At 34.9% G+C, this 25,347-nt stretch overlaps 2 protein-coding genes across 4 annotated transcripts in view; one reads left to right on the top strand and one right to left on the bottom strand.

Annotated features, from left to right (window-relative positions):
- Positions 1 to 25,078, top strand: part of LOC306881095 (ceramide synthase 2-like) — a 385,605-nt gene extending 360,527 nt beyond the window's left edge. For all 3 annotated transcript variants that reach the window (XR_013785122.1, XR_013785123.1, XR_013785124.1), the window contains one exon: positions 25,007 to 25,078. The gene's annotated coding sequence lies outside the window, so the exon portion shown is untranslated. The remainder of the gene's footprint in view (positions 1 to 25,006) is intronic.
- LOC306881110 (AP-1 complex subunit mu-1-like) lies at positions 210 to 21,411 on the bottom strand. The gene is made up of 12 exons (XM_079435020.1): positions 21,210 to 21,411; positions 19,842 to 19,998; positions 18,689 to 18,756; positions 18,423 to 18,553; positions 18,068 to 18,215; positions 16,368 to 16,494; positions 16,047 to 16,189; positions 12,837 to 12,908; positions 12,584 to 12,742; positions 12,354 to 12,479; positions 2,730 to 2,805; positions 210 to 1,419 (listed from the first exon to the last, which is right to left on the bottom strand). Exons 1-12 carry the CDS (start codon positions 21,249 to 21,251, stop codon positions 1,397 to 1,399), a joined length of 1,272 nt encoding a protein of 423 aa, XP_079291146.1. The 5' UTR covers positions 21,252 to 21,411; the 3' UTR covers positions 210 to 1,396.
- Positions 25,079 to 25,347: the final 269 nt, after the last annotated feature.

The following is a 25,347-nucleotide window of genomic DNA, read 5'->3' on the forward strand; positions in this document are numbered from 1 at the left end:
ACACACTCAAATTTTAATCTATAAAATATACAAATAAAATTAATCTATACATATAAAAAAAAAATCTTTATACGCATGTGTATAATATATAATAAACGGCAAATTTCAAACCTGATTGAAGTATGTATATTATATATTATGCTTACAAAAATAAAAAAATAAATATTTGGAATAGCAGTAATTATGAGATGAATCAGACAAGGTATTTTCTAAACAGGTACTTTATTGACGTCTGGCGTGTACAGAGAGATGAATTATTTAAGTGAGATACAGGAACATTTCAAGAGGAATGCAATTATGTCACATTTCAGCTCCACTGCATGCTGTACCATAGTAAACATGGTAACCTTCACATTCTATCCTTTGAAGGCAAATGAAACGAGACAAATCAACAAATTAATACAAAAACATTTATCTCCTATTTTTAAAATGGCACCACGGTTGACTTCAGATGTGTGTTGAACAGTTTAAATCGAGTGTAATTCTGCATTTTAGCAGTGTAGTAAACTCATGAGGTACTGCAGCCAATAATACTCAAATAAATAAGTCAGTGTGCAGGAATGACGTCAAAAAAATACTGAATATTAATAAACAATATCAGAGGACGTCCCTGACGTGAAATACTGAACGAAATGATGACCTAGAAATACAAACGCTTCAATAAGAGTCTTTTTTGACGTTTGAATTAACTTAAACACTGTAATACGCAACATACTGCCGCTGTGACCTTACGACTGTTGTTGAATTCATCTGATAAATAACCGCAAATGAACGTCTCTTTATTCAAGTCTTTACAGTATGAAAATATCTGAAATGTGACATGTATGAACACTTCCTCCGTTGAGATGTGACGTAAAGGAACATGATTCCTGCTTACTGTCAAACACAGACACCGAACACACACACACACACACATCTGCAGTATGTGAATTAAAACTTGTGGAATGGCCAAGAAGTGATTCAGTAGTGAATCAGCATGTATGTATGAATCTTTCAAATCCTCTCAAAGACGCCAGGCTTATATTTCAACACAAAATCAAAAGAATCAATAAGAATTTGAAGGGAATGTGATTCGTTATGACAATATCAGAATCTTAATGATTCACAAGTAAAGATTCATATGATTCTAAAAACAAGAAAAGACTCATGTGATTCTTCTAAGATTTTTATGATTCACACGTTCTGGAGAGTTTCGTAAGATTCGGACTAAATCTAAATAACACGGTGTGAAAGATTCAATTCTAATCCGTAAGTCTGACGTGTACTTGTTTGAAATGATTCGAAGCACTGGTGTGTTGTGAATACTGCAGATGAGCGTGGAGCCTCTACAAACAGCAGAGAGAGACAGACAGAGACGCTTCCTTGACCCATGATCCTCTAGGATAATTCTTCACGTTTACTGAGTCCGCAGCTGATAGTCTGCAAAGAAAGAAGGAAATGGGCGACACTTAATTACATGCACAGAACGACAGGAAACAGGAAAAAATGGAAATACGGGGGGAAGGTTAATTATGACAGCTGAACTTTCTCTCTCCACCCATCAAAACACAATCAAAAACTCCATCAGTCAATAAGATTGAGACGCAAGTTCACAAAATGAACATATGATGCGTATAAAACAGATGCTGGTAAAAACACACAGCACTCATAGAGGAAGACTGCTGACTGGAGTTTACACGATTGTAGAAAATTTAGCAATATGAGCACTTGGTACATGGATTTTCATTTTTCATTTTCACCACCCTGAGAGCATCAAGACAAAGGGTTTAATAGAGTTTGATTTAAACAGCTGCGGTAAAAACTGTCCATTTTAATGAAACGATTCAGTGATTTGTTTGTCGTGGATTTTTTTTAACTGTCAGAAATACATGCACGGTAAATACAGTGCACCAACATTTCTGTAAACATAGCACAAAAACATTTATTTGAATGACGATGTCTTTGTGTTTGTTAACCTATTTTAACTTTTTGTCATTTATTATTATTTTTTAGCTACAGACAAAAACCCTTCAGAGCAAATACAAACGACAGACAGATTTAACTTTATATTTGTAATTATTGTTATAATTTATTATCTTTATTATTTATTTATTTTATTAATTACTTATGGTCCTCGTGATTGGAAAATAATACGTTCAGAGCAAATATAAAAAATGATAAAAGACAGAAATATAAATTGATTTATTGACAGACTAAAGTGAAAAAAAATCTCTAGATATTAAAAAAAAACAAAAAAGTATAAAATTGTTATCTTTATTTAATTAGCTACAATGACTGGGTTAAAAATGATGGTTCTTGTGATTGGGAAAACATACTTTCTCATCAAATACAGAAAAAGCCAACAACAAAATATTATATATAGGTGGAATTGAATAAAAAAAAAAAATGGTTAAAAATACAACTGACTACTAAAATATATGTGAAAAATATTTAGGCTTTGCTCTCAGTCTTAAGGAGACACGTGGTGTCAAAGTACAAGACGCAAATTCAGAGAAATCTCCTACAACATCATGTACCAGCATTTCTAATTTTATCTGGGTTTCACCATCTCGCACGCGTCTGTCCTGAACATCCTCTTTTCACAGAACAATTTCACCTCTGCACTTAACACTGATCTCCCATCATTCTGCACTGCATTGCAGGTTTTTAGCAACAATTAAGAAACGCTGTGAAAAACAATGACAGAAAGAGAGAAGAGAGATGAGAAAGAGGATGAGAGAGTGTTTTACCTCCGTTCTGGGTGATGTATCGCACCCATGGCAGGGCCTGATAGCCGCTCTTCTCGATGATCTTCAGGTAACGCACCTGTCAAAACACAAACCGTCACTCTCATACTGCAATGCATTGTGGGTGAATTCATTTAGCCAAACCTGCCACAATGGAACTAAATAACAACCCATTCAAAGAGTAAATTAAATGCCACTTTTCCAATGCACAATGTATATTTAGCGTGCAAAGATGGCGAAAAAGATCAAGAAAGAACAAACATGATTGCATTTTAGTATGCAACAAAAAAGGCTTTGAATAAACCCAACCAAGAATGTTTGAGGAATATCAAGCAATGGCAAAAGCATCCCAGGCTTGTGATATCTACACATAATTTAGCGTTAGCTTCATGTCAGGTCCACGTGGGCATCCGAGGGTAAATCTGCCTGGGAAAGAGGCAGAGTTTGACACCGCGGGCGGAAGCGCATGAAGAAGTGAGATTGGGGAAATGGCACCTTTCAGTGGCAAACAATATTGAGTCACTATTGTGTTCATAAGGGCCTTGCATCACTACACAAACTTTTGCACAACCGCTCCAAACATGCTGAAAGAGCACAATCACGTTTTGTAAGAGGCGACGGATAAACCTGGTAAAAGTGGTGTTTTTACCCATGTTACAATATGGTTTCACCAGTTCAGAGATGTTGGTTTCGAACCGGCTCAATTGCCCCTGTGTTTTAGAGTATTTTGCTTCTATATTAAAAAACATGACTGTTGGGTGGAAATTGTGGTTTCTGTGATTGAGGTAAAATTGTTTCAGAGCAAATAATCAAGATCATAAGATTATAATACGGATTGTAATTAATATTTTAACAACTAAAAGAACTGTTGAAAATTGTGGTTTTTCTGTCATTGGAAAAAAACTAATATTGCAAAGCAAATACATAAGATTATAAAAATTTATTTTTTAAAATTATTTTAATACCTAAACCACAGATTTTGGTTCCTGTGATTAGAAAAAATAATTGCAGAGCAATCACAATCAAGATTATAATAAAGATTACAATAATGCATTTTAATTGATTTCTTATAACTAAAATATTACCAAATATCTGGAAATATATTTATAAATACACACTTATATAATAATACTTATATCCAAAAAATGTGTAATTATAATTGATAACTCTAGTACTAAAACATATACACACACACACATCTTATACTATAATTGATATAAATAAATATATAAATAAAATAACATATAATCAGCTACAATAATAATATTATACCTTGTCATTGATTATTATAATACTAAAATATTATTAAAGAACAACAATAATTATATACCATAATAACTTTTAAAATATACCAAAAAACTAGTACAAGAACTCCAAATCGCACCTATCTGGCTCCATCACGGAGTTATGTACTATCTGTTTGACAGGACAATAAAAACATGGGTGGTAGGAGTGGTTGGGATTTTATTTTTTTGGGAAACTCTTTATTTTTGCAATTCCATTCGATGTCTCTAGTCACCTTTAAACGTCTCCCGAGAGCAGGGTGGACATTTAAGACGTGAGGAATTACAGTCCTCCAGTCCAGCAGCTCTGTGTTTGTTGATTTTGCCGAGCGTTTGTTCTAATCGTGGACTCTATTCTCTCAGAAAACCTCCCTGTCTAAATGCACAAAAATAGCCGACGTAAGACGCAAAATAGGCTTTGCGCAGAACGAGAGATGCATTCTAGGTATCAATGCAGATTTAAAAAGCACGAGGACTGCCCTGCGCGTGCACGTTTCACGAGGTATTTTGGGAATCCTGGCGTCCGTGGGCCGGTAATGTGCCACTCTTGGGTGCAGCTCACACAAACTTACCAGGCCACCGTCGGCGTCCACCCTGGCGGGCACGACGAGACGGCCAGACAGTAAAGGTCTAAATGCTGCCGTGCGCCGCTCGTTTTGTGTAAATGTAGCGACTCGGTCTTGTCGGGTTGCGTTTATGTCATGCTCTGGTCAGCCCTTCGTGAACTCCAGTGTATATTTGCAGCTGGATGGAGTCCAGTGTGGGCAGTGCTGAGATTTGCGTGGTCACCGGTCTCTCATTAGCATGCGGCGTGAGCTCACGGTCAGACAGGCAGGCAGACGCGCACAAACATACACGGCCGCTGACTCAGCTCTTTACGTGCATCATTCCTTCACTATGTAAACAAGCAAACAAAATATACAGCATGGATGCTGCTGAAGGACAGTGGTTCAGGGATAATGAGATGGAAAAACATGCATCAGGACAAATATAGAAATTATGTAATGTTGATAAAAACATAACGAGAACAAAAACACTCCAGAATAAACTAGAGATGGCACACTACTGTTCAAAAGTTTGAAATCAGAAAGATTAATAATTTTATTTAGCAAGGATGCATTAAATTGATGTGAATGTAAAAAAGCATTAAATCGCACGTTTTTCTGAAATTAACTGCTATTAATCCCACCTAACATTTAACGTTTTTAAATATACTTTTATATTGCAATAATTTCACATTCAATTTTCAATGTAGAAATATCAAAGACAGTATATTTTTTAATGGCATCGTTTTTATGACTGAAGGTGAGTATCACTGATACCAATACTACTGATGTATGTGTCTCTAGGAAACGGTTCTTTTTTCCCCCATTGACTATAGCCGCTGCTGAACGTAACACGCATGCTCGTAATTTCATTCGCACTTTAATATGAAACGATACAGGCTACAGCGCACACCACTGTATTTGTGTGTGCAATTGAAGAGCATGTTACATATTCATATATATGAATATTTTACATACTATAATGCAATGTTTTTGTCATTTGGGATAATATAGTCAACTAATTTACATTTTTAATAAACTGTTATTTTAATGATATTCACATGCACTAAAATTAATGAATGATGTGATGAAATATCATGATCATTTTACACTAAACGAAGTGACGGTCCAAATATGCATCAAATCTGACAAAAATAATATCAAATAAACAAACTAAGAAAAATAAATAGAAAAACCAACGATAACATGATCTGAGAGTTATATCCTACATCTGTGGTTATAAAGTTTCGAGCCGGACTCAAACGTGTGTCATGTTAGGCCACAGCTCTGCCATATGAAGAGCTCAAAGCTATAGACGAGAGAGTTAAAGATTGTTTTGTGTTTTAAAAAGCCTTTGTGAAAATTACACGTCTACAAAATATGTGCCCTCGGAGCGTGACGGTAATAGAGCCGTCGGTTTACTGCACAACTGGCAACGAGATGCTGCACGTTACACCTAATAACAGTGTAGGAAACACAACAATTATCAACTAAAGGCTAATTTAATTGGACAAGTCGAGCTCTTAGAGGATCAGAAAAATGCCGACCTTCATGCTTTCGCATGAGTTTCATCCGAATATAGTTTGAAATTAAGATTTTGTTTTTGTTTTGAGTGAAGTCTCTTCTGCTCACCAACGCTGCATTTACTTGATCAAAAATACAGTAAACAGAGAAATATTACTACAAATTAAAATTGCTGTTTTCTATGTGAATATAAGTTAAAAAGCAATTTATCTCTGTGATCAAAGCTGGATTTTTTGCCTCATTACTCCAGTTACATGATCCTTCAGAAATCATTCCAATATGCCGATTTGTTCAATTATCATAAATGGTTCTAATTATCATCAATTTTGAAAACTTGTTTAATATTTTTTTGGAAACTTTGTTGAAATGAAAGCTCAAAAGAACAGCATTTTGAAATCTTTTGAAACATTATAAATGTCTTTGTCACTTTATCAAATAAATGCCTCCTTACTGAATAAAAGTATTAAATTGATTAAAAACATAAAACATTACTGAGACCATCCTTTATGCTGATAATAATCATAAATGTTTATTGAGCAGCAAATCAGCAAATTAGAATGATTTCTGAAGGATCATGTGACACTGAAGACTGGAGTAATGATGCTGAAAATTCAGCTGCAGATCACAGAAATAAATTACATTTTACAAAATATTCACATAGAAAGTTGTTCTTTTAAATTGTAATAATATTTCAAAATTTTACAGTTTCTACGAGCAGAAGAGACCTTTCAAAAACACCAAAAAATCTTAATTATCCCAAACTTTTGACCAGTACTATAAATATAGCCATGCTGGGAAAACTATTCGGGTTTTCATATAAACCCATGCATGCTAAAAATTGCACGCACGTGCCTATTTGTGACTAGCAGAAGCTAGCGGTAATAGTCCAAAGGGCCACGCTCAGTCCGTCCAGTGCATCAAGACAGACTGCAGATCTCGAGATGTGGTCGGCCAGTCTTATACAAGCGGCCCGAGGCTTGATGCGCAACCAAACCGCAGCCTGGTCGTGCGAGCGTGGGACTGTCGCACAATCAGCTGGCAGCGCTAATCGCAGGGGACTCGACGCCTGGCACTCAGGGCACGCAGACGCGCTGACCACAGCCGGCAGAGCTCATCAAAGCCTTCCTGAGGTTTCCAAGCAGGTCAGCACCCAGACCGCCTCTCTCACGGGAACCCAGCGGTCAACAAGTTCACCGTGGAGTGGAGTCGAGTTTGTGATGCACCTCTAATTGAAGCGATCAGATGATAGCCTTGATTTATGGAAGAACTAACATGCATTTTACATCCCCAAAGAGCTCTTTTGACGTTCAGGGATCAAAACCCCCACAGGACAGCTGGGAAGCAGATGAAAAGTGGCAGCGCAAAAAATTAGACAGAGGAAATTTCATAGAAGTTCAGCACTTAATTAGATCTGACACTCCATTGACTTTCCCCTCATCATTTTTGCCCAAACATCCTCACTCTCAGGGGAAATTGAGTTTCATGTCATTGATATCCGCGTGGGCTGATGAAACTTACCATTACAAGGAGGAAATCTTTTGTTTAAAACATAAAATGAGAGGTCATTTTATTGGAGAAATTGTTTATGAATATCGTACCCGAGGTCGTCCCGAGTTCAGCTCGAAAACTGCTGTTTCACCTTCAACCTCTCTGTAATTTGCCTGATTCATCTGATGTCAGAGCAGTCAGGCTGTTATTTGAGTGAACGGCCTGTGGATTTTATTGTCGATTGTTCGTCTGGTTTGTGCGTTACAGACAAAAACAGCTGAATGTCAAACAATGCCAACATGAAATGCTGACAAATGACAGACTAGCTTCTTATGCTCCTCGACTGAATTAAAGCATTTGCTAAATGCATATAAATGTGACACTGTAAAAAAAAAAGAGCTATCAGACAACATATTAAAATAAATAATGTTTTTTAGTTTTATAACTTTGCAGTACTATCTTCCATTGTAAATGCTTTTACTCGTTTTACCAAACGAAAAGCTCTCTCATCTGTGGGAACTGGAGGAGGAATTCCTCCTTTCAAGTCGAAAAACAACTCAAAAGACAGCATCACTTCACACGCTCTCAGAACGACACCTGCCTTCCAGTTCACTCAATGGCCGTCAGTCAGCGATCATCACTGACCCGTAAGAGCCACACAAACACAACACACGCCTAATGTCATTATATAAAGACACGATAAAGCATCTGCAAGGAATAAATGCAAAGTTCATTCTCCAAAAGGAACCTCTAACCTCCAAGACACGAGTGATTCCTCAGCGCATATGTCTTGTAATCGAAAGGTGTGCAGGTACTTTGGCTAAAATTAATATTATAATACACATTGCAGCACTAAAAATAATCGTAAAAAATAAAATGATAATTTCTAAATAAATTAATAATAAAACAAAATAAGAAATATTACTATTGTATTATAAAATAAATACATTTATGTATTTAAGAATTTTTTTAATGTAATGGAAATTTTTATTACATTACTGTAAAATTACAAGACTAATATTTATGGATGCCCATTAAAGCATAAAAACGTTTATTTTGATGGAAAACCACATCGGGACCTTAAAGGAACACTCCACTTTTTTTGAAAATAGGCTCATTTTACAAGTCCCCTAGAGTTAAACAGTTGAGTTTTACCGTTTTTGAATCCATTCAGCCGATCTCCGGGTCTGGCGGTAGCATACAATCATTGAATCGGATTAGACCATTAGCATCACGCTCAAAAATGACCAAAGATTTTCGATAGTTTTCCTATTTAAAACTAAAAGTGCTCCCGCCAGACCCGGAGATCAGCTGAATGGATTCAAAAACGGTAAAACTCAACTGTTTAACTCTAGGGGACTTGTAAAATGAGCCTATTTTCAAAAAAAGTGGAGTGTTCCTTTAAAGCTGCTCTTTTATTTACAAGTGCTTCTCATTACAAATTTGGAAAGAATTTTGGCACATGGTGCGTTTTCAAATACACATTATAACACAAATGCATGCTGATGCTGAAAACAAGTTCAAGTGGAGAAGCATTTACTGTGAACAAAGATGATGAAAACACCGGAGCATGAGCTGCTCGCATGAACATGAACACAAGATGCTGTGCTTCACTCCGAAACACAGCGCATATATTTATTAAATTAAATCACAGCTTTTGCTAAGAGCACTAAGCCATATTGCAAATTTGATTTGATTTCGATTAGTCATGCAGCCGTACCTGCTGGATGATTAAACTGAAAGAGGGACTCAAGTCATATTTAGAGACTAGCAGGAGTCGTGTGATTATTCTCATTTCTTTCTGTAAAATTCAAATTGAACGAACTCTGCATGAAACAAATACATTACTGCAAATCTAAAATAGTCTATTCGTGCACAAAAAGCATGAATCCACTGACAGCTGGATCCAAAGCTGCAGTGCACAACATCTGTGTGAGAATCATTCCCAGATCAACAAACATCAATTGTTCTGTTGAAAGTTTCCACAAACACGTCCCACAGCTCAACTACAGTCCTGTCCAGTTCATTTCTGCTCTGCCCACCTTTAAAAACTGGTGAGGCCTGAGAAACACACACACACACACACACTCGACTGACCATAACAAATAAACACACGTCTGCTAAAACACAAGATTCAGCAGCAGCAGCAGGAGCTGCGGTTCTGTTCTGTCTGTCCTGGCTTTGAATGGCTGCCAGCGTCTGGATCGGGCCACTGTCACGGCCACAGCACACACACACACACACACACGTTTGTTTTTGTGAAAAGTGGGGACATCCCATAGGCGAAATGGTTTTTATACTGTACAAACTGTATGTGCTATTGCCCTACACCTAAGCTTACCCCTCACAGGAGACTGTGCATTTCTACTTTCCCCCCAAAAACTCACTCTGTATGATTTATAAGCATGTTGAAAAGTGGGGACATGGGTCAATGTCCTCATAAGTCACCTTTACCTTGTAATACCCATGTCATACCCGTGTCACAAAAACACACACACACTGCATGCAACTTTAACCGTTTATTCTAATGCAACAAGATTGAAACCCAAAAACCTGTACGAGACACGATAAAGATTCTAGAAAATGATTTTCATGTTCATGAGAACTTCAAGGGAGTCTATCATCATTTATTCACTCCCATGTTGTTTTTCTGTGGAACACAAAAGAAGATATTTTGAAGAAAGTGTCCTTTCAATGAAACAAAAACAACAATGGGCTCCATGGACAAAAAAACCTTTCAAAATATCTTCTTTTGTGTTTTGCAGAAGAAAGAAATCATACAGGTTTGGAATGACATGAAAGTGAGTAAATCCCAGAATTGCTATTTTTGAGTGATTTTATGACTTTTAAAGTAGAGCTTCAGCAGGCTATTGAACATTCTGCTTTCATCAACCAATAGAACTTGAGTTACTTTAGTAATATTCATCTGTTATTATATTCTTTATTTTTATATTTTCATTTGAATAATTTTAATTTCTCATTTGTAAGTCACTTTGGATAAAACCATCTGCTAAATTACTAAATGTAAATGTAGCTTTAATTCATTTTTATTCCATTTTATAATCGTTTTAATAACTTCATTGTATTTGACTTCACTTGGCTGCCAAGGCAACATTTCTCATTTAAATTTTTCATCTAATATTTATATATTTTTTGGTATTTCAGCTTTATTTCAATGATCAAAAACCTTTTTTAATTATTCTTAGTTGTAGTCAATGATGACAGCACTGGAGTTGATGCTATTTTTATCTTTTCATGAATGAAAATGAGGCTGTGTGGGACAGATGCACATCTTTCACTACGGGTGTTTATCAGAGCCTTCTGTCAGCAGGAATTGCTTTGAAAAAACATTTTCAATGTTGCGTCAGCAGAACAATCATGAGCAAAGATAAAATCAGTTGGACAGACGTCTAACCCTCAAAGCCTCATTTACATTCCCTACAAATTAAATGAGACATCGAGACAAAGGTTTGTCATTTTATCACAATTAAATCCATTCCACCACAGAATTGCTAAAATGTGGGCAAAGTGCACCGATATGAATGTTTCCCAAAGAGCATCACAAAAATCACTTTCATATGAATCAACAATACGTCAAACATCTGATTAGAATAAAGCTATTATTAATATTTTCCTCATCTATGCAGATGTATGATGTTAATTGCATTGCAGAGCCCTTGCTGTCAATGTGATTCCGGCTTTTTTCCATTAATACATAATATTTTGTGAAATTAATTCACTCAAGAGTTGATAACAGAATAGCAATGTTTGCTCAAAACCTCTGCATTTAAATGCATAGTGTGTGATGTGCTCATATTAATGTTTCAACACTGCAGAGATACCATATATATAAAAAAAAACCTGACACTGTATAAATCCTTTAAAAGTACAGATATATAGCACCATCTATTGGTGGCAGAGGAAAAACCAGAATCTGCCACAGCCTGAGCAACAGGTGTTCTGTTCAGCAAACTATCAAATAAAGTCAGCAGCGCCACCTTATGTCAAAAACAGGGAGTGGTATTAAGATAAAAACACAAATCTTAGTACTGAGACAGTTCTGACATATTCATACAGATTTCATTCTGATTCAGTATTTCTTAAGGCAGAGTTAAAGTAATACATTAGAAGTAACATATGCTACATTAATCTTACGTTTGGAATTAAAGCAATGTTTGCTTTTTGAATTCACAGCATAATACAGGAGCTACTTTTTTAGTAATATTTAATCTATTTATTAACAAATGCAACTGAAAACCTCTCTGTTCTCCAAATCCTAGACAGGCTGCCCTACACCAGGCTAATTATTATGTTAAGTAAAACTACAATTACAACTAGTTATTGAAATAAAAGCTGATAGAGATAAGATTTAAAAAATATATATATATTAGATGGAAATTTCAATTTTCATTTACATACTTTCAAAGATACTTACTGGAAATAAAATAAATAAATAACCTAAAACTCAAACTTTAATCTAGAAAAAAAAAAAAAAAAAACCTAAATTGTAATTACAAATAAACAAATTCAAAAGCACAAAATTATTCAAATGTACATAAATGAAAACTAAACTTAAAATATATATATATAAAAAAAAGGTAATTCAAAATATGAATCAAAAATATAATACTAAGAAACACAGTGGTCTACACGATCGCATGTCTAAATTGCAAGAAAGAAATGCAAAAAAAATGAGATCACACTCGTTATCAGAGATTTAAAAAAAACAGGACTGCAAGCCATAAAGTAACACTTGTAATAAAGGTGAGAATGTAACACTTAGTTACCTGTATTCCAGAGGTGGTGAAATAGGGAATCTCAAACTTCACACTGATTGGTGGTTTTCCCTCCTTGTCCTCCGCCTCCACGCTGGGCAGGCCGAAATGAGCCCTCATCAGGTACTCCTTACCTCCCTGAAACAGACACACGCTCATAAGCTTCTGCTAATAACACACTTTAGCTAACAGACTTCTTATCATGAATGTACAGCATCACAACACTGCGCTTGTTTTCTTACAGGGAAGGATTTGATGGACCAAACAATCTCGCTGTTCTCCGGCACCCACTTCACGCTGCCCACCGTGGTCTTAAACTTGGGCGAGTCTGCGTCGGTCGGGACTGGAATATGAATCTCCACGTTGTTGGCAGTGGAGCGTCGCTTAAACTGAGACTTGGCCTACAGTAAAACAGACAAGACATGATTTAGAGGCTCTGTGGACAAACACACAATAAAACCACACTGAAGTTCACACGGATGGAGGTGTTCTCACTTTGATCATGTACTCGATTCTGCTGTGTGAATGCTTCTCAATCACAGACTCGATCCAGATCAGCGGCTTCACCTGTTCACACAGAAAACCAAACAACAAGTATAAACTGACCAGTGTTAAGGCCCCTTCACACCAAGGACGATAACTAGAAAGATAACGATAAAGATATAGTTCTAAAAATCTCTCAGTATTAAAGAATAGCAGAGTCCACACCACAACTATAACGATAAAGGCACAGAGAAACCATATTGTTGGAATCACTTTCAGAACGATTTTTTCCAGCTGATGAATGATAAAAACATTGACAGCCAATCAGAATCCATCCTGCTATCATGAGCTCGAGAATTTAAAGCGGCAGATGCATGTGCACTTAGAATAAACAGATGATATCTTTCGCTGGTCTAGACGCTAATATCATCTTTATAGTTATCGTTCTTGGTGTGAACAGAGCTTTATTTTAGCATTACTTGGAACTGTGTTTATGGACCGATGAGACAAAGATGAACCTTTATCTAAGTGTTGGGAAAGCAAAAATGTGGAGAAAAAGGGAACTGCAAATGATCCCAAGCATACAGCCTCATCTGTAAAGCATGGTGGAGGTGGTGTCATGGCATGGGCATGCATGGCTGCCTCTGGAACAGGCCCTCTCAACTTTACTGATGACTTAATGTATGATGACAGTAGCAGAATGAATTAGGAAGGGTACAAAACCATCTTGCCTACCAATATTCAAGAAAATGCCACCAGATTCATTGGGAAGTGCTTCATATTGCATCAGGACAATGACCCAAAACACCTTGCCAGTTCAGTCAAGGAATTTATAAGAGCAAAGAAATGGAAAGTCTTAGATTGCCCAAGTCAATCTCCAGATTTAAATCTGATTGAACATGAATTTCACCAGCTGAAGAGGAGAGGAAAGGCAGAAACTCCCCAAAACAAGCAACAATTGGAATTGGCTGCATTAAAGGCTGGGAAAAGCATTTCAAAGGATGAGACCAAGAGTCTGGTGATGTCTATGGGTCACAGACTCACTGCTGTGATTGTGATCAAGGGATCTGCAACTAAATAATAGCTTTTAAAGGAACACTCCACTTTTTTTTGGAAATAGGCTCATTTTACAACTGCCCAAGAGTTATACAGTAGAGTCTAACCATTTTTAAATTGATCACATTATCACTTTTAGCTTAGCTTAGCATAGATCATTGAATCAGATTAGACCATTAGCATCGCACTCAAAAATGAACAAAGAGTTTTGATAATTTTCCTATTTAAAGCTTGACTCTTCTGTAGTTACATCGTACACTAAGACCGACGGGAAAATGAAAAGTTGCGATTTTCTAGGCTGATATGGCTAGGAACTATACTCTCATTCTGGCGTAATAATCAAGGAACGTTGCTGCCGTACCATCATTGCGCCTGCAGCACCCATATCAGCCTAGAAAATCACAACTTTTCATTTTCATATTCATCTTTTAATCATATTTGCAAATGTCTTGACTCCACAGCCAACAGAGCAATTTTTATTTTTTTTTACTTTATTTCGGTATTATATTTACATTATACTTTGTATTATTATTATATATTATATTATATATTTACAGATTATATTATCATTTATATTTATTTAATTAAGTATAAGAGCATATTTAGAGGTATATTTGTTACTTTTAAATTATATTATATTTAGCGCTTTCAATAGATTAATTTTTTTTTTACTAATTTATCGCACATTTTTTCTGAAATGAATTGTGATTAATCCCACCTAACATTAAAGTTTTTAATTATACTTTTATATTGCAATTTCATATTCAATCTTCAAATTAATGTAGAAACAACAAAGTATATTTTTTATATTTGTTTAATGCCATCTTTTTTTATGACTGAAGGCAAGTATCACTGATACCAATTGATGTCTCTATGGATTTTTCCCCTTTATATTTAACCATTGACTAAAGCCATTAAACATTACAGTATAACTGAGAGCTATCAATTTAACATTTATTAGACTTTAAAAAATAACTTCTAATTTAAGTTAACTTAAAACAATCTTCACATAAATCCATTATAATAAATGTCATATAGCCTATAGCTGCCTGTGCCCTTCAGCAAGAAAATATAGCCTAATTTAATAAAGTTATCAAACACTAAATTCAAAATTGCGCGCGTCTGAAACGTGTCCCGTTTGATGTGCTCGTAAAGACCTTCTGTGTCTGAATAAACACAATTCTTTAGCAGTTATGAGTGGGGTGGCCAAACCTAGCCCCGCCCCCGGGTTAATTGCGTAAAATATTTTTAACCCGTTAAACTGAAAAAATTAATCGCCTGTGTTAACGTGCTAATTTTGACACCACTAATTATTAGGGATGCACAATATTATCGGGCAGATATGGGAATCGGCTGATAATGGCTTTAAATGTAAATATCGGTATCGGCCCCGATATGAAAAATTATGCAGATATGTCTTGCCGATAAGAGGAATACGTTAACTCGCATGTGCTCAGGGTGTGCTAGTGATTAGATCACGTCAGCAGTGTGACTCATTCTTGAAGCAAAGTTTTGTCTGAATGATGATTAGACTCTTTTGGATCGCTGCATTTAATCTGTGAAAGCATGTACAGAATGATGCATTGGTGTGTGATAGAGTAAGCAGTAACAGCACGAGCAGCGGCAGCAGTGACAGCCTCCCCCAGGTCCTAATGCCCGCTCAATAAGGAGTTGTAATCTGTAGGGGGCACTGTTGGCCTACTTCTAATTAAATTAAAATTAAAATAGCCTACGCAAATAACATTTGGACAGCGTTTCTGATTAAATAAGTAGTAATTGATGTCATAAAATAATGATTTAAAGGTCAGAAGCTATAGCTTACATGAAAAAAAAAAATCAAACATGACACTTGTAAATTAAATAATTTTATACATACTGATTGATTCATTAATGTGGATTATTTTTTAAACAAATCGTAAACTCTAAACGACTTTCAGAATTTTTTAACTCTTTGCAGCGATTGATATATAGTTTATTTATAGTTATTTTCAAAGCTTCAATGTACGGTCAAAAAACTTCATTATTGTTTATTTAATTCTAACAAATAAGTTGTTAAAAACTCAATTTCAATCAACAAATGTATTAATTGTTCTAGTTAACAATATTACTCTGGAGTTATTTTTGAATGAATTTAAGTCATAAGTATGAATGAGTTTAGACACTCACGTGTGTGTTGAGGCGGTAGGACATCAGCTCAAACTCTCCGTCTGGAGGGATAAAGGAGATTGTTCGATCGTTCTCAAATCGAGACAGGCGCACACACTGATGAAACTTCACATCCTCCAGCTCCACCGACTTACTCTTACCACCTGCAGAAGAGAGATACGATTCAACAAATGACTAAAACACACACCTCAGGAGTACTCTAGCATCCAGATGAGCTCAAAGCCAACACACATGAAATAAAAGCCATAAAACTCCAGTTCTTATGTCACAGGGGTCATTTAGCATCGGTATGGAAACAGAAAATTGAGAAAATAGACTCACGGCCGGTGTTCTCAAACAGAACCTTGTCGTTCAGACCCAAACGCAGCTCTGGCATTCCTGAGAGGAACACTCTCATCTTAATGGAGCCAACGATCTCACTGCGAAGGACGTTACCGTTCGCGCTGACCTGGAGAGAGAAAACAGCTGCCATGAGTCCGTCATCAAAGTTAAAATCAATTTAACTTAATTAAAAATACTAATTATTATAATTATAAATAAAACGCCCTAAAACGACTCATTCAAACACCCCCCCACATCTACGCCACGGTTTGGGGAAATTTGCATAACACCGCCCAAATGTTTACGCAAAGAAAGGGGCGTGATTTTTATTCTTGCTGAAGAGTTGTTGCTGCCGGCATCATGTCCTGGAGACGCTGTGTTTCGTTGTGAAAGAGAAAGTACTTTGTTTGGGCTTCCAAAAGAGGACACAACTAGAAATCAGTGGTTAAGTTGTATTTACAACACTGTTCCAGAATAGTTCAACCCAAATGTGTGCAGACTATTTCCTGATCCTGGAAGAGTAGCCTACAATGCTGGCTTGCACAAAGGCTGTTTCTATAAAGTGGGCAATTCCAACTTAGCAAGGACAGTCTGACGCTTCTGACTCACAGCCTGTAAATAAGTTTCTGCTACTGACGATTCAAACGTGAGTTTTGAGCTGTGTAGAGTAGTGCTTGTTGTTTCTCCAATCACAAATGCAGACATGGTAATGTTTATGCGGCGCGATGCAACGCGAGGCGTAAAAAGACAGTCCAAGTCATTATAATCAGTAATTATGTCCCCACTGGATGCAACAAATACCTCGTTTATAATAGGTTTTATTGTTTTGTGTCATCGCGCCGGGACACGGCATCACAATACGGTAAGGGGCGTAACATTTCCGTCTCGCGCTTGAGGTATTCGGCCAATCACAACACACTGGATAGCTGGCCAAACAGAGCACGCCTCGCTTCTCAGAACGATGAGCTTTGTAAAAATCGACGCGTTTCAGAAAGGCGGGGCATAGACGAGCAACAATAATGTACAGTATGTGGAAAATAATGTGTTTTTTGAACCTTAAACCGCATAAACACATTGCATTACACCAAACACACAAAATAATGTTCTTTTTAGCAACGTCATATGACACCTTTGAATTTTAAAATATCTTTCAACTTGTATAAAATATAATTCAACAACAACCATCCCAAAACTCATTCATGTTGTATACACTTATCAAATGAAATAAAATTAAGTAAATTTGATGGTAACATCATTAACTAAAACTATTTTTATATTATATATAATTTACATTTACATTTGAACAAAATATTTTTAGATAAATATATACATTTTATCAAAATAATTAATGATTATAACTACATTTGATTAAAATAAATTCAATTTAAAAAAAAAATCAATAACTATTTTTTAGAGCACTTCCACAACTACTAAACATTTATTCAGTGTATAACAAAACACAACACAAGAGTGCATTACTGTAAAACTACATGCAATTATCTTGTTTTCACAATCATTAGAAGCCAAAATATATTAGTTAACATGTTAAAGCTTTCATAAGAGCAGCAGGTTCATCTTATCTCACAACACAAGCACAATGACATGGATGTGACTGCGTCCTGTTTGTTATGATGGATTCCTGTGTTTATTCTGAGCACGTTTACAGACATCTAATAAAAGTGCTGCTTCTAAAAACATACCAGGAGGTTGACAGACTCGATGACGTCCAGGAAAACCTCATTCTTCCTGTACTTGATGCCCTCTGACCTCCAGGAGACGGCGTTGGTGACCGTGGCAGGGGGCCGCGGAGCGCCCGTGTCCAGCTTGTGACCTTCCTGCGTGATGTATCTGTGAAAAATAAACACTGTCCATCAGTTACTCCTGAATGACATCTGCTGGGTCAGAGAAAGGCCTGGAAGTCTTTTAGTATTGCCACGTTTGAAACAAAACAATGTAATGATTTAAAGACTTTTTCAAATGAATGTCAGTCGTACGGTTTGAGGGCGAGTGGACAGAACTGTTAAAAATGGTTTGTAAAAGGAAACATGGACTCACTCCTGAAGGATCTTGCTGTCAGTGGTTTGTGGGTATCCAAAGTCCATGAGTTCATCCAGCAGCTCGTAGATTATAACAAAGTTATCTCTGATACTCTCCTCCTCCAGCTCCTTAAAGTATTCAGAGAAAACCTGGGAAAAAACACATCAAATACCTGTTAGAATAAAGCAAGTGATACTGAAATGTATGCAGTGTTAAACTGCTCCAATAAGATGAGCTCCCTCACCCAGAAATCACTTGAAGTCCACAATTGATGTATAACGTACCTGAATAATTTTGTAGAGGAAGGAGAAAACCAGGGAGACGCAAGCATTCTTCTTGGATGTTGCAACAACTGTTTGTCAGCAGGTTAAGAGACAAAACATGCTTAAAAGAGACAATAAACAAGTTACAACAAACATATTGTAAAATTAACCTAATAAATCATGAATGATCAAAATCTAATAAAATACATCAGTGCTAAGCCATTTATTCAGCAGCCATTGTCCATTTTACCAATTTATAGCGATATCTGAATAATGTTTTTAAATTCATTTATTATTAAATCATTTTACTTAATATTTGAAAAACGTAATGCTAATTATTAAGACTAATACCAATTAAAATCATTAATACTAATTATAATAATAAAGTATTTATAAATTTAGAAAGTAATAAAATTGTCATTTTTATGACATTGTAATTTTATAATGTGGTTCAAGTCAGCTCAGTTTCATAATTCAAATTTAATTAAATAATTAGTTAATAGATCTGCTTGATTATGGCAAAAAAAAACATCATGATTATTTTGGTCTTTGAGATGTTCATAAACTTTGGAAACAACATACATTTATTGAATTTAATTTTTTTTTAAAAAGCGGATATCCATGAATTGTTAGTATAATTAATTAGAAAAACAAAAAAGTATATAAAAAAAATAACTTTTTACAATCTTTACTTTTTTTTTTAAATATATTTTCTTCATAGAGATATTAGAAAATGTAAAAAAATTACCAGCTCCAAGATCAATCACAACATTAAAGCAATTTGATTTGAAGCACAAAAAAAATTAAAAATAAATAAACTAAATTTTAAAAGCAGTTAAAATAAAAAACGCTAGACGCTTTTAGGGAACAAATGAACTGGTGCAACGATGCAAATCATATAATTACATCATATACAATGGATTAAAATAAAACTATAGTATATATAGTTTTTTTTTCATTTTATTTAATTGGAAGTTTTATAATATTTTAATGTTTATTTTATTTCAATTAACGAAAATAGTTTTAGTGTAGTTAACTATAATAACCCTGGCAACCGTTTAACCTCACAGTAGGGCTGTCTTGAAAAATCTACATTTCTCCGTATAGAAGATGAATGTGATTTTTATTTCTAGAACTCTGTATTATCTGTTTTTCTAGAGGTTTGGAAGGATACGGTACAGGTTGTTGTGTTTGATCCACATGAAGCGAACTCCCCCGTGAGCCAGGATGGGCGACAGCGTTCCCTCCTCCTCTTTATCCATCAGCAGGGTCATGAAATGCTCGATCTCGGACATGTCCACATCCCCGCGGTAATTACGGCAGATCAGCACCTGAAGCACACACACAGATGACCCTCGTAATGCACAGCAATTCATTTCCAATATCTGCATCCATATTAACCCAGATACACTAGAGTAACCATAGTAACCGAGGCCAGGAATGAGCAGTTTACCACATTAAACAATCAGACAAATTATACAGTAAATGCAAAACTTTGTGTAACACCATTTTACAATGTACCACAATTTCATAACTTGCAATACAAACATATTCAGTTTCTACTGTCAGATGAAGGCTATGATTTTGCAAGACTATAAATTTATATAAGGTCAAATTAAATTTGCAATCATTTCATGCAACTCAAAGTGCTTTACAAAACAAACGAAATATGAATAAACTAAAGCATATAGATGGACACAAATAAGTTAAACACGATCAAGACCAATATCTTCTCTTTATTTATTAGTAATTGATAATAATTGTCTTATGACTGACTATGTTACTATATCAAAACATCACTTAATAATAAGCAGGTGAATTTAATTTGAGCATTTTTTTTTTCATTTTATCACAATCTATATATATATATATATATATATATATATATATATATATATATATATAATTTAAAATAAAAGATAAATATTAAATGCTACATCAAAACAGTAAAATCTTAAAATAATCTAAAGCTAGAACGGAAATAAAAAATAAATTGAATCTAAACAGTAACATTTAAAACACAATGAAAAATTACAAAAACATAATGTATACAGAATGACGAATTACAATAAAATGAAAAATAAATATAAAAGCTAATTCAAATTAAAGAAAGCTATAAAAGTAATAAATAATGGAATTAAATGATATCCCAAGAACGTAAATACAATCAAATTTAAGGTAAGATTAAATGTGCAATTATTTGATGCAATATGATGCTTTAAAAAAAAAACTAGCGAAATATGAATTACATCCCATCAAAATAAAGCTTAAAAATGAGGATGAGACAAATATATTTTCCTTATTATATATTGATTAATAATACTTGACTTTTAGTTGCTTTATTAAAACCTAAGCAGCTGCTTGAGGAGTTTCATTAACTAATACACCTTTTAATCCCACCTTTTAAATGCCCTCCTCAGAGCTTTGAGACTAAAAGAAACATGTTGACTGATTTTAATGAAGAATAACTTTAAATTCTGTTTAAACCCCCTCCTGATGTGGATTAGCTTTAGCATGCTGTGCTAGCGAACCGTTATCTTACCTTCCCCTTCAGATCTAGCACATAAACAGCGCTCGCCGACATGTTTGCGCCTTCCTCGACCGCTTTTATCGTTAATCTACAGAAGTTCGCTCACTTCTGGCGCATTTGTTAGTTTAATAAAGAGCTGTCATCCGTTTTAGACGCTCAGAGAAGCTCCATCATCAAATAGCGGATGGGAGAGAGAACCGAGTGGCGCTGCTGCGGTGAGAGTGAGTGACTGTAGCGCCGCCTGCCGGTCTGGACGAACGACAGAACTACCGCTGCGACGTTTGCTCTGATAGCGTGGCGTCTCTATATACTGTATATTTATTTATTATCAGAGGCGGACAGTACTGAAGTATTTTTACTAGTGCTGTCAAACGATTAATTGTGATTAATCGCACCCAAAATATTTTTTTTGTTCACATATTATATGTGTGTGTTCTGTGTGTATTTATTATGTATATATAAACACACACACATACAGTATATATATAAAAAAAATACGTTTATATTTATATTCATGTAATTTACATTACATATAAATATATTTAATATATAAACATAGCATATTTTTCCTAATATATGCATGCATGTGTGTGTATTTATATAAACATAATAAATAAGCACTAGTTTATCAGAGTGAACTTCACTATATTGCATAATGTCACACTTTTTAACTGCACTACATTTCATAAATAATAGTTGCTGTTTGTTTAACCTTTAATGTACTACTTAAAAGTGCACTACTTGTACAAATGTACTACTTTTTTGTCCTCAAGTAAATCTTTGAATTACTTTTGCTTGAGTAAAATTAAGAAAGTAATAAAGTATTAAATTATATTTAATATGAAACACAGTGCAGTAAAAGTACAATATTATGTTTTTAAATGTTATGAAGTAAAGTTTTCTGAAGAAAACCCCTAGTATAGACACTTGAAAAGTACTTTTAAAGCAGAGTACAAATACTTCACTGCTGTCCGCCTCTGTATATTATTTAAATATTGCATTTATAAAATCAATATATTTATATATTAATAATTATTTTAAATGATTTAAAAATTATGTTCATATTGTTATTATATAAATGTAATATTTATTTATTAAATTAAGGAATACATATTAGAATTTTAATATACTATATTTATGATTTTCTTTCCACTAGATGGAGCTCGATGTGCACCATGTACAGTATATTACTTTCTAAGAATAATATCCTCTGTGATCTGCAGAGATTGCTGGTTTTTGGTCTCTATGGACTGAGACACGACCACAGTTTACTTCAAGTGTGCAAAAGGTGCTAATTTGATCAAATCACTAATGCATGAAAAATGATGTGTGTGTTTGTGTATGTTTGTGTGTGTGTGTGTGTGTGGGGGTACAATACTGGTGTTGCTTTCATACTTCTTTTAGTATTATATACTTTATTTAATAGCATTTAGTGGCATTTAGTATAAATGTATAAGGTAACTAAATGCAAAAATTAAGATAAACTAATATATAAAAATAACTAAAATTATCTAAATATAATAAGTAATAAGAATATAATAAGAAAATATAGTAAGAAAAATATAAATAGAAAAGCTCATTTAAATTATGAAAGCTATAAAAGTACATAACCAAAAAAAAAATAATAATAATAATAATAAAAACAAGGCAATGAAATTTTCCATTTAGTAATTTTATTTCTTCAACTTCAACTTATTTCTGTTATTCAACAATTCAAATCTAATGTTTATATTTAATTTTAGCTTTATATCAATGAACATGTTTTGTTTTAAAATATATGTCTAGTCTGTGATGATCAGCCAGGTTGAAGTGTCTCTGTTCATCAGGATCATTGGAATGTGAGGCTGTATGTTCTGCATGCTGCTGTTCAGAGGGAGATTCGTTTCTGACGTCAGATCTTTATTTCTGACTGAGGCAGGCAGCTTCACAGACACAGTTTAACCTTGACATGCAGACGAGACGTTTACTGTGTGTAAGGGTTACGAGGAGCAGAGACATCAAAATGTGAAATTGCTTCTTAATAGAACTGACCGTTGTGAAAAGTACAATGAACTGCCAATGAAAGTCAAGGCTGGTGAAATCTCTGCTGTACAAAACCCAGCAGTCTTCAGATTCTGTTGCAATTATTTCCTTTCATATGGTGCAACACTGTCTGGTTAAACCCATATTTAAATCACTTACATTTATGTAAACTTTTAATTGTTTTGCAGTGATTCCCTAAAAACATTTCAGTTCAGAGTTTTAGAGCATTTTAATGAAACTTTTTTCCACTTTAAAGAACCTTTTGTGGAATGTAAAGATTCCATCTTCAGACCATTAACAAAATTTATTAATTATAGCCTACTTAAGTAAAGTTCAAGTATATTTTTAAGTATACTTTATGTAGTAAGTATACAAATATCAGTGTACTCGTAGTATACTTGTAAGTGTACTATTTCAATACTCCTTGGAACTAAATTGGCCCACTTTCTAGTATATAAAAGTATACTTTTAAGTACACTCCCCTCCAGAAGTATTGGGACAGTGTATTTTCCTGGATCTGACACACAACTTAGAAGATATCATCTTTTGTTTGAACCCACCCATTTTTCATGTGAGCAAAAGTATTGGAACATGTGACTGACAGGTGTGTTTTGTTGCCCTGGTGTGTCCTATTCATTGATTATTCAAACAATAAATAGCACTGAATGTCTGCGCTCAGTTTCAGATCCGTGCAGACTGCATTTATAGTTAAGAGGTGTAATCAACATGAAAACCAGAGAGGTGTCTGTGGGTGAAAAACAAGAAATTGTGAAGCTGAGAGAAGATGAAAACCATTGCACAAACACTGGCAATAGCAAGTACAACCATTTGGCATCTCCTGAGGAAGAAAGAAACACACCTAACGGGTAGATCAAGGAAAACATCTGCAGTTGATGACAGAAACATTGTGACAGCTGTAAAGAAAGACCCTAAAACAACTGTTAGTGACATCAGCAACAACCTCCAGAGGCCAGGAGTGAAGGTATCCCAATCTACTGTTCGCAGAAGACTTCATGAACACAAGTACAGAGGCTACACCAGAAGATGCAAACCACTCATTAGCGAGAAGAATAGGAGACGAGCCTCAAAAATTCTGGGACAAGGTTTTATGGACTGATTTTATGGACCAAAGTGATGGAAAGGCTAAAGTTTGGAGAAAGAAAGGATCTGCTCATGATCCCAAACATACAAGCTCATCTGAAACACAGTGTACACAGGTGTACATTATAGTACACATTACACAAGTAATGTAATGGCTTGGGCTTTCATCGCTTCTTCTGGGACAGGCTCATTAATCTTCATTAATGATGTAACACATGACGGCAGCAGCCAAATTAACTCAGAAGTCTACAGAAATATTTTGGCTGACAATTTATAGAAAGATGCAACCAAACTGATTGGGAGATCCTTCATCATGCAGCAAGATAATGACCCAAAACATAATGCCAAAACAACAAAGGAGTTCATCAGGGGCAAGAAGTGGAAGGTTTTAGACTGGCCAAGTCCATCTCCACACTTAAACCCTGTAGAGGATGCATTTTACCTGCTACAGAAGAGACTGAAGGGAGTAACCCCCCAAAACTGAAAGAGGCTGCGGTGAAAGCCTGGAAAAGCATCACTAAAGAAGAATGCAAAAGTTTGGTGATGTCAGTGGATCACAGGCTTGATGCAGTTATTGAAAGCAAAGGATTTGCAACTAAATATGAAGTCTTTTTCACTTTAATCTGTTAATTCTATCTGTTCCAATACTTTTGGTAACATGAACAATGGGTGGGTTCAAACAAAAGGTGCTATCTTCTAAATTGTGTATCAGATCCAGATGAAAACACCTGTAAATAAAAGCTGAAATGCTGATCTCTTGTCTGATAAACACAGATTCTAGGAGCACAAGTATAGCTTAAATATATTTAGACTTTTTCTAAGTATAAGTCAAGTATATTAAATGTCATTTTAAGTATATTTCTGAGAAGTATATAAAGGCCCATTTTTGAGAAGTACATAAAAAGTATACTCCCCTATTTTTAGTTTAAAAGAAGTATACTAATAGCACAATTGAATAAAATTATTTTTTGTAAGGGGATGCCAATAAGCTTTATTTTAATCGTGTACAGTAGGTCAGGCCTTCACA

The sequence above is a fragment of the Barbus barbus genome, assembly GCF_936440315.1.
Source record: "Barbus barbus genome assembly, chromosome: 15".
NCBI lineage: Eukaryota > Metazoa > Chordata > Actinopteri > Cypriniformes > Cyprinidae > Barbus > Barbus barbus.

Bases quoted from the DNA above. Each gene is read 5' to 3' on its own strand.
- LOC306881110 (XM_079435020.1), bottom strand. From the start codon at position 21,251: ATGTCGGCGAGCGCTGTTTATGTGCTAGATCTGAAGGGGAAG. The intron at 18,757-19,841 runs GTATCCTTCCAA...GCTGACAAACAG, and splicing joins CAAACACAACAACCTGTACC to TTGTTGCAACATCCAAGAAG. The intron at 12,909-16,046 runs GTGAGTGTCTAA...CTGTGTGAACAG, and splicing joins CCTACCGCCTCAACACACAC to GTGAAGCCGCTGATCTGGAT.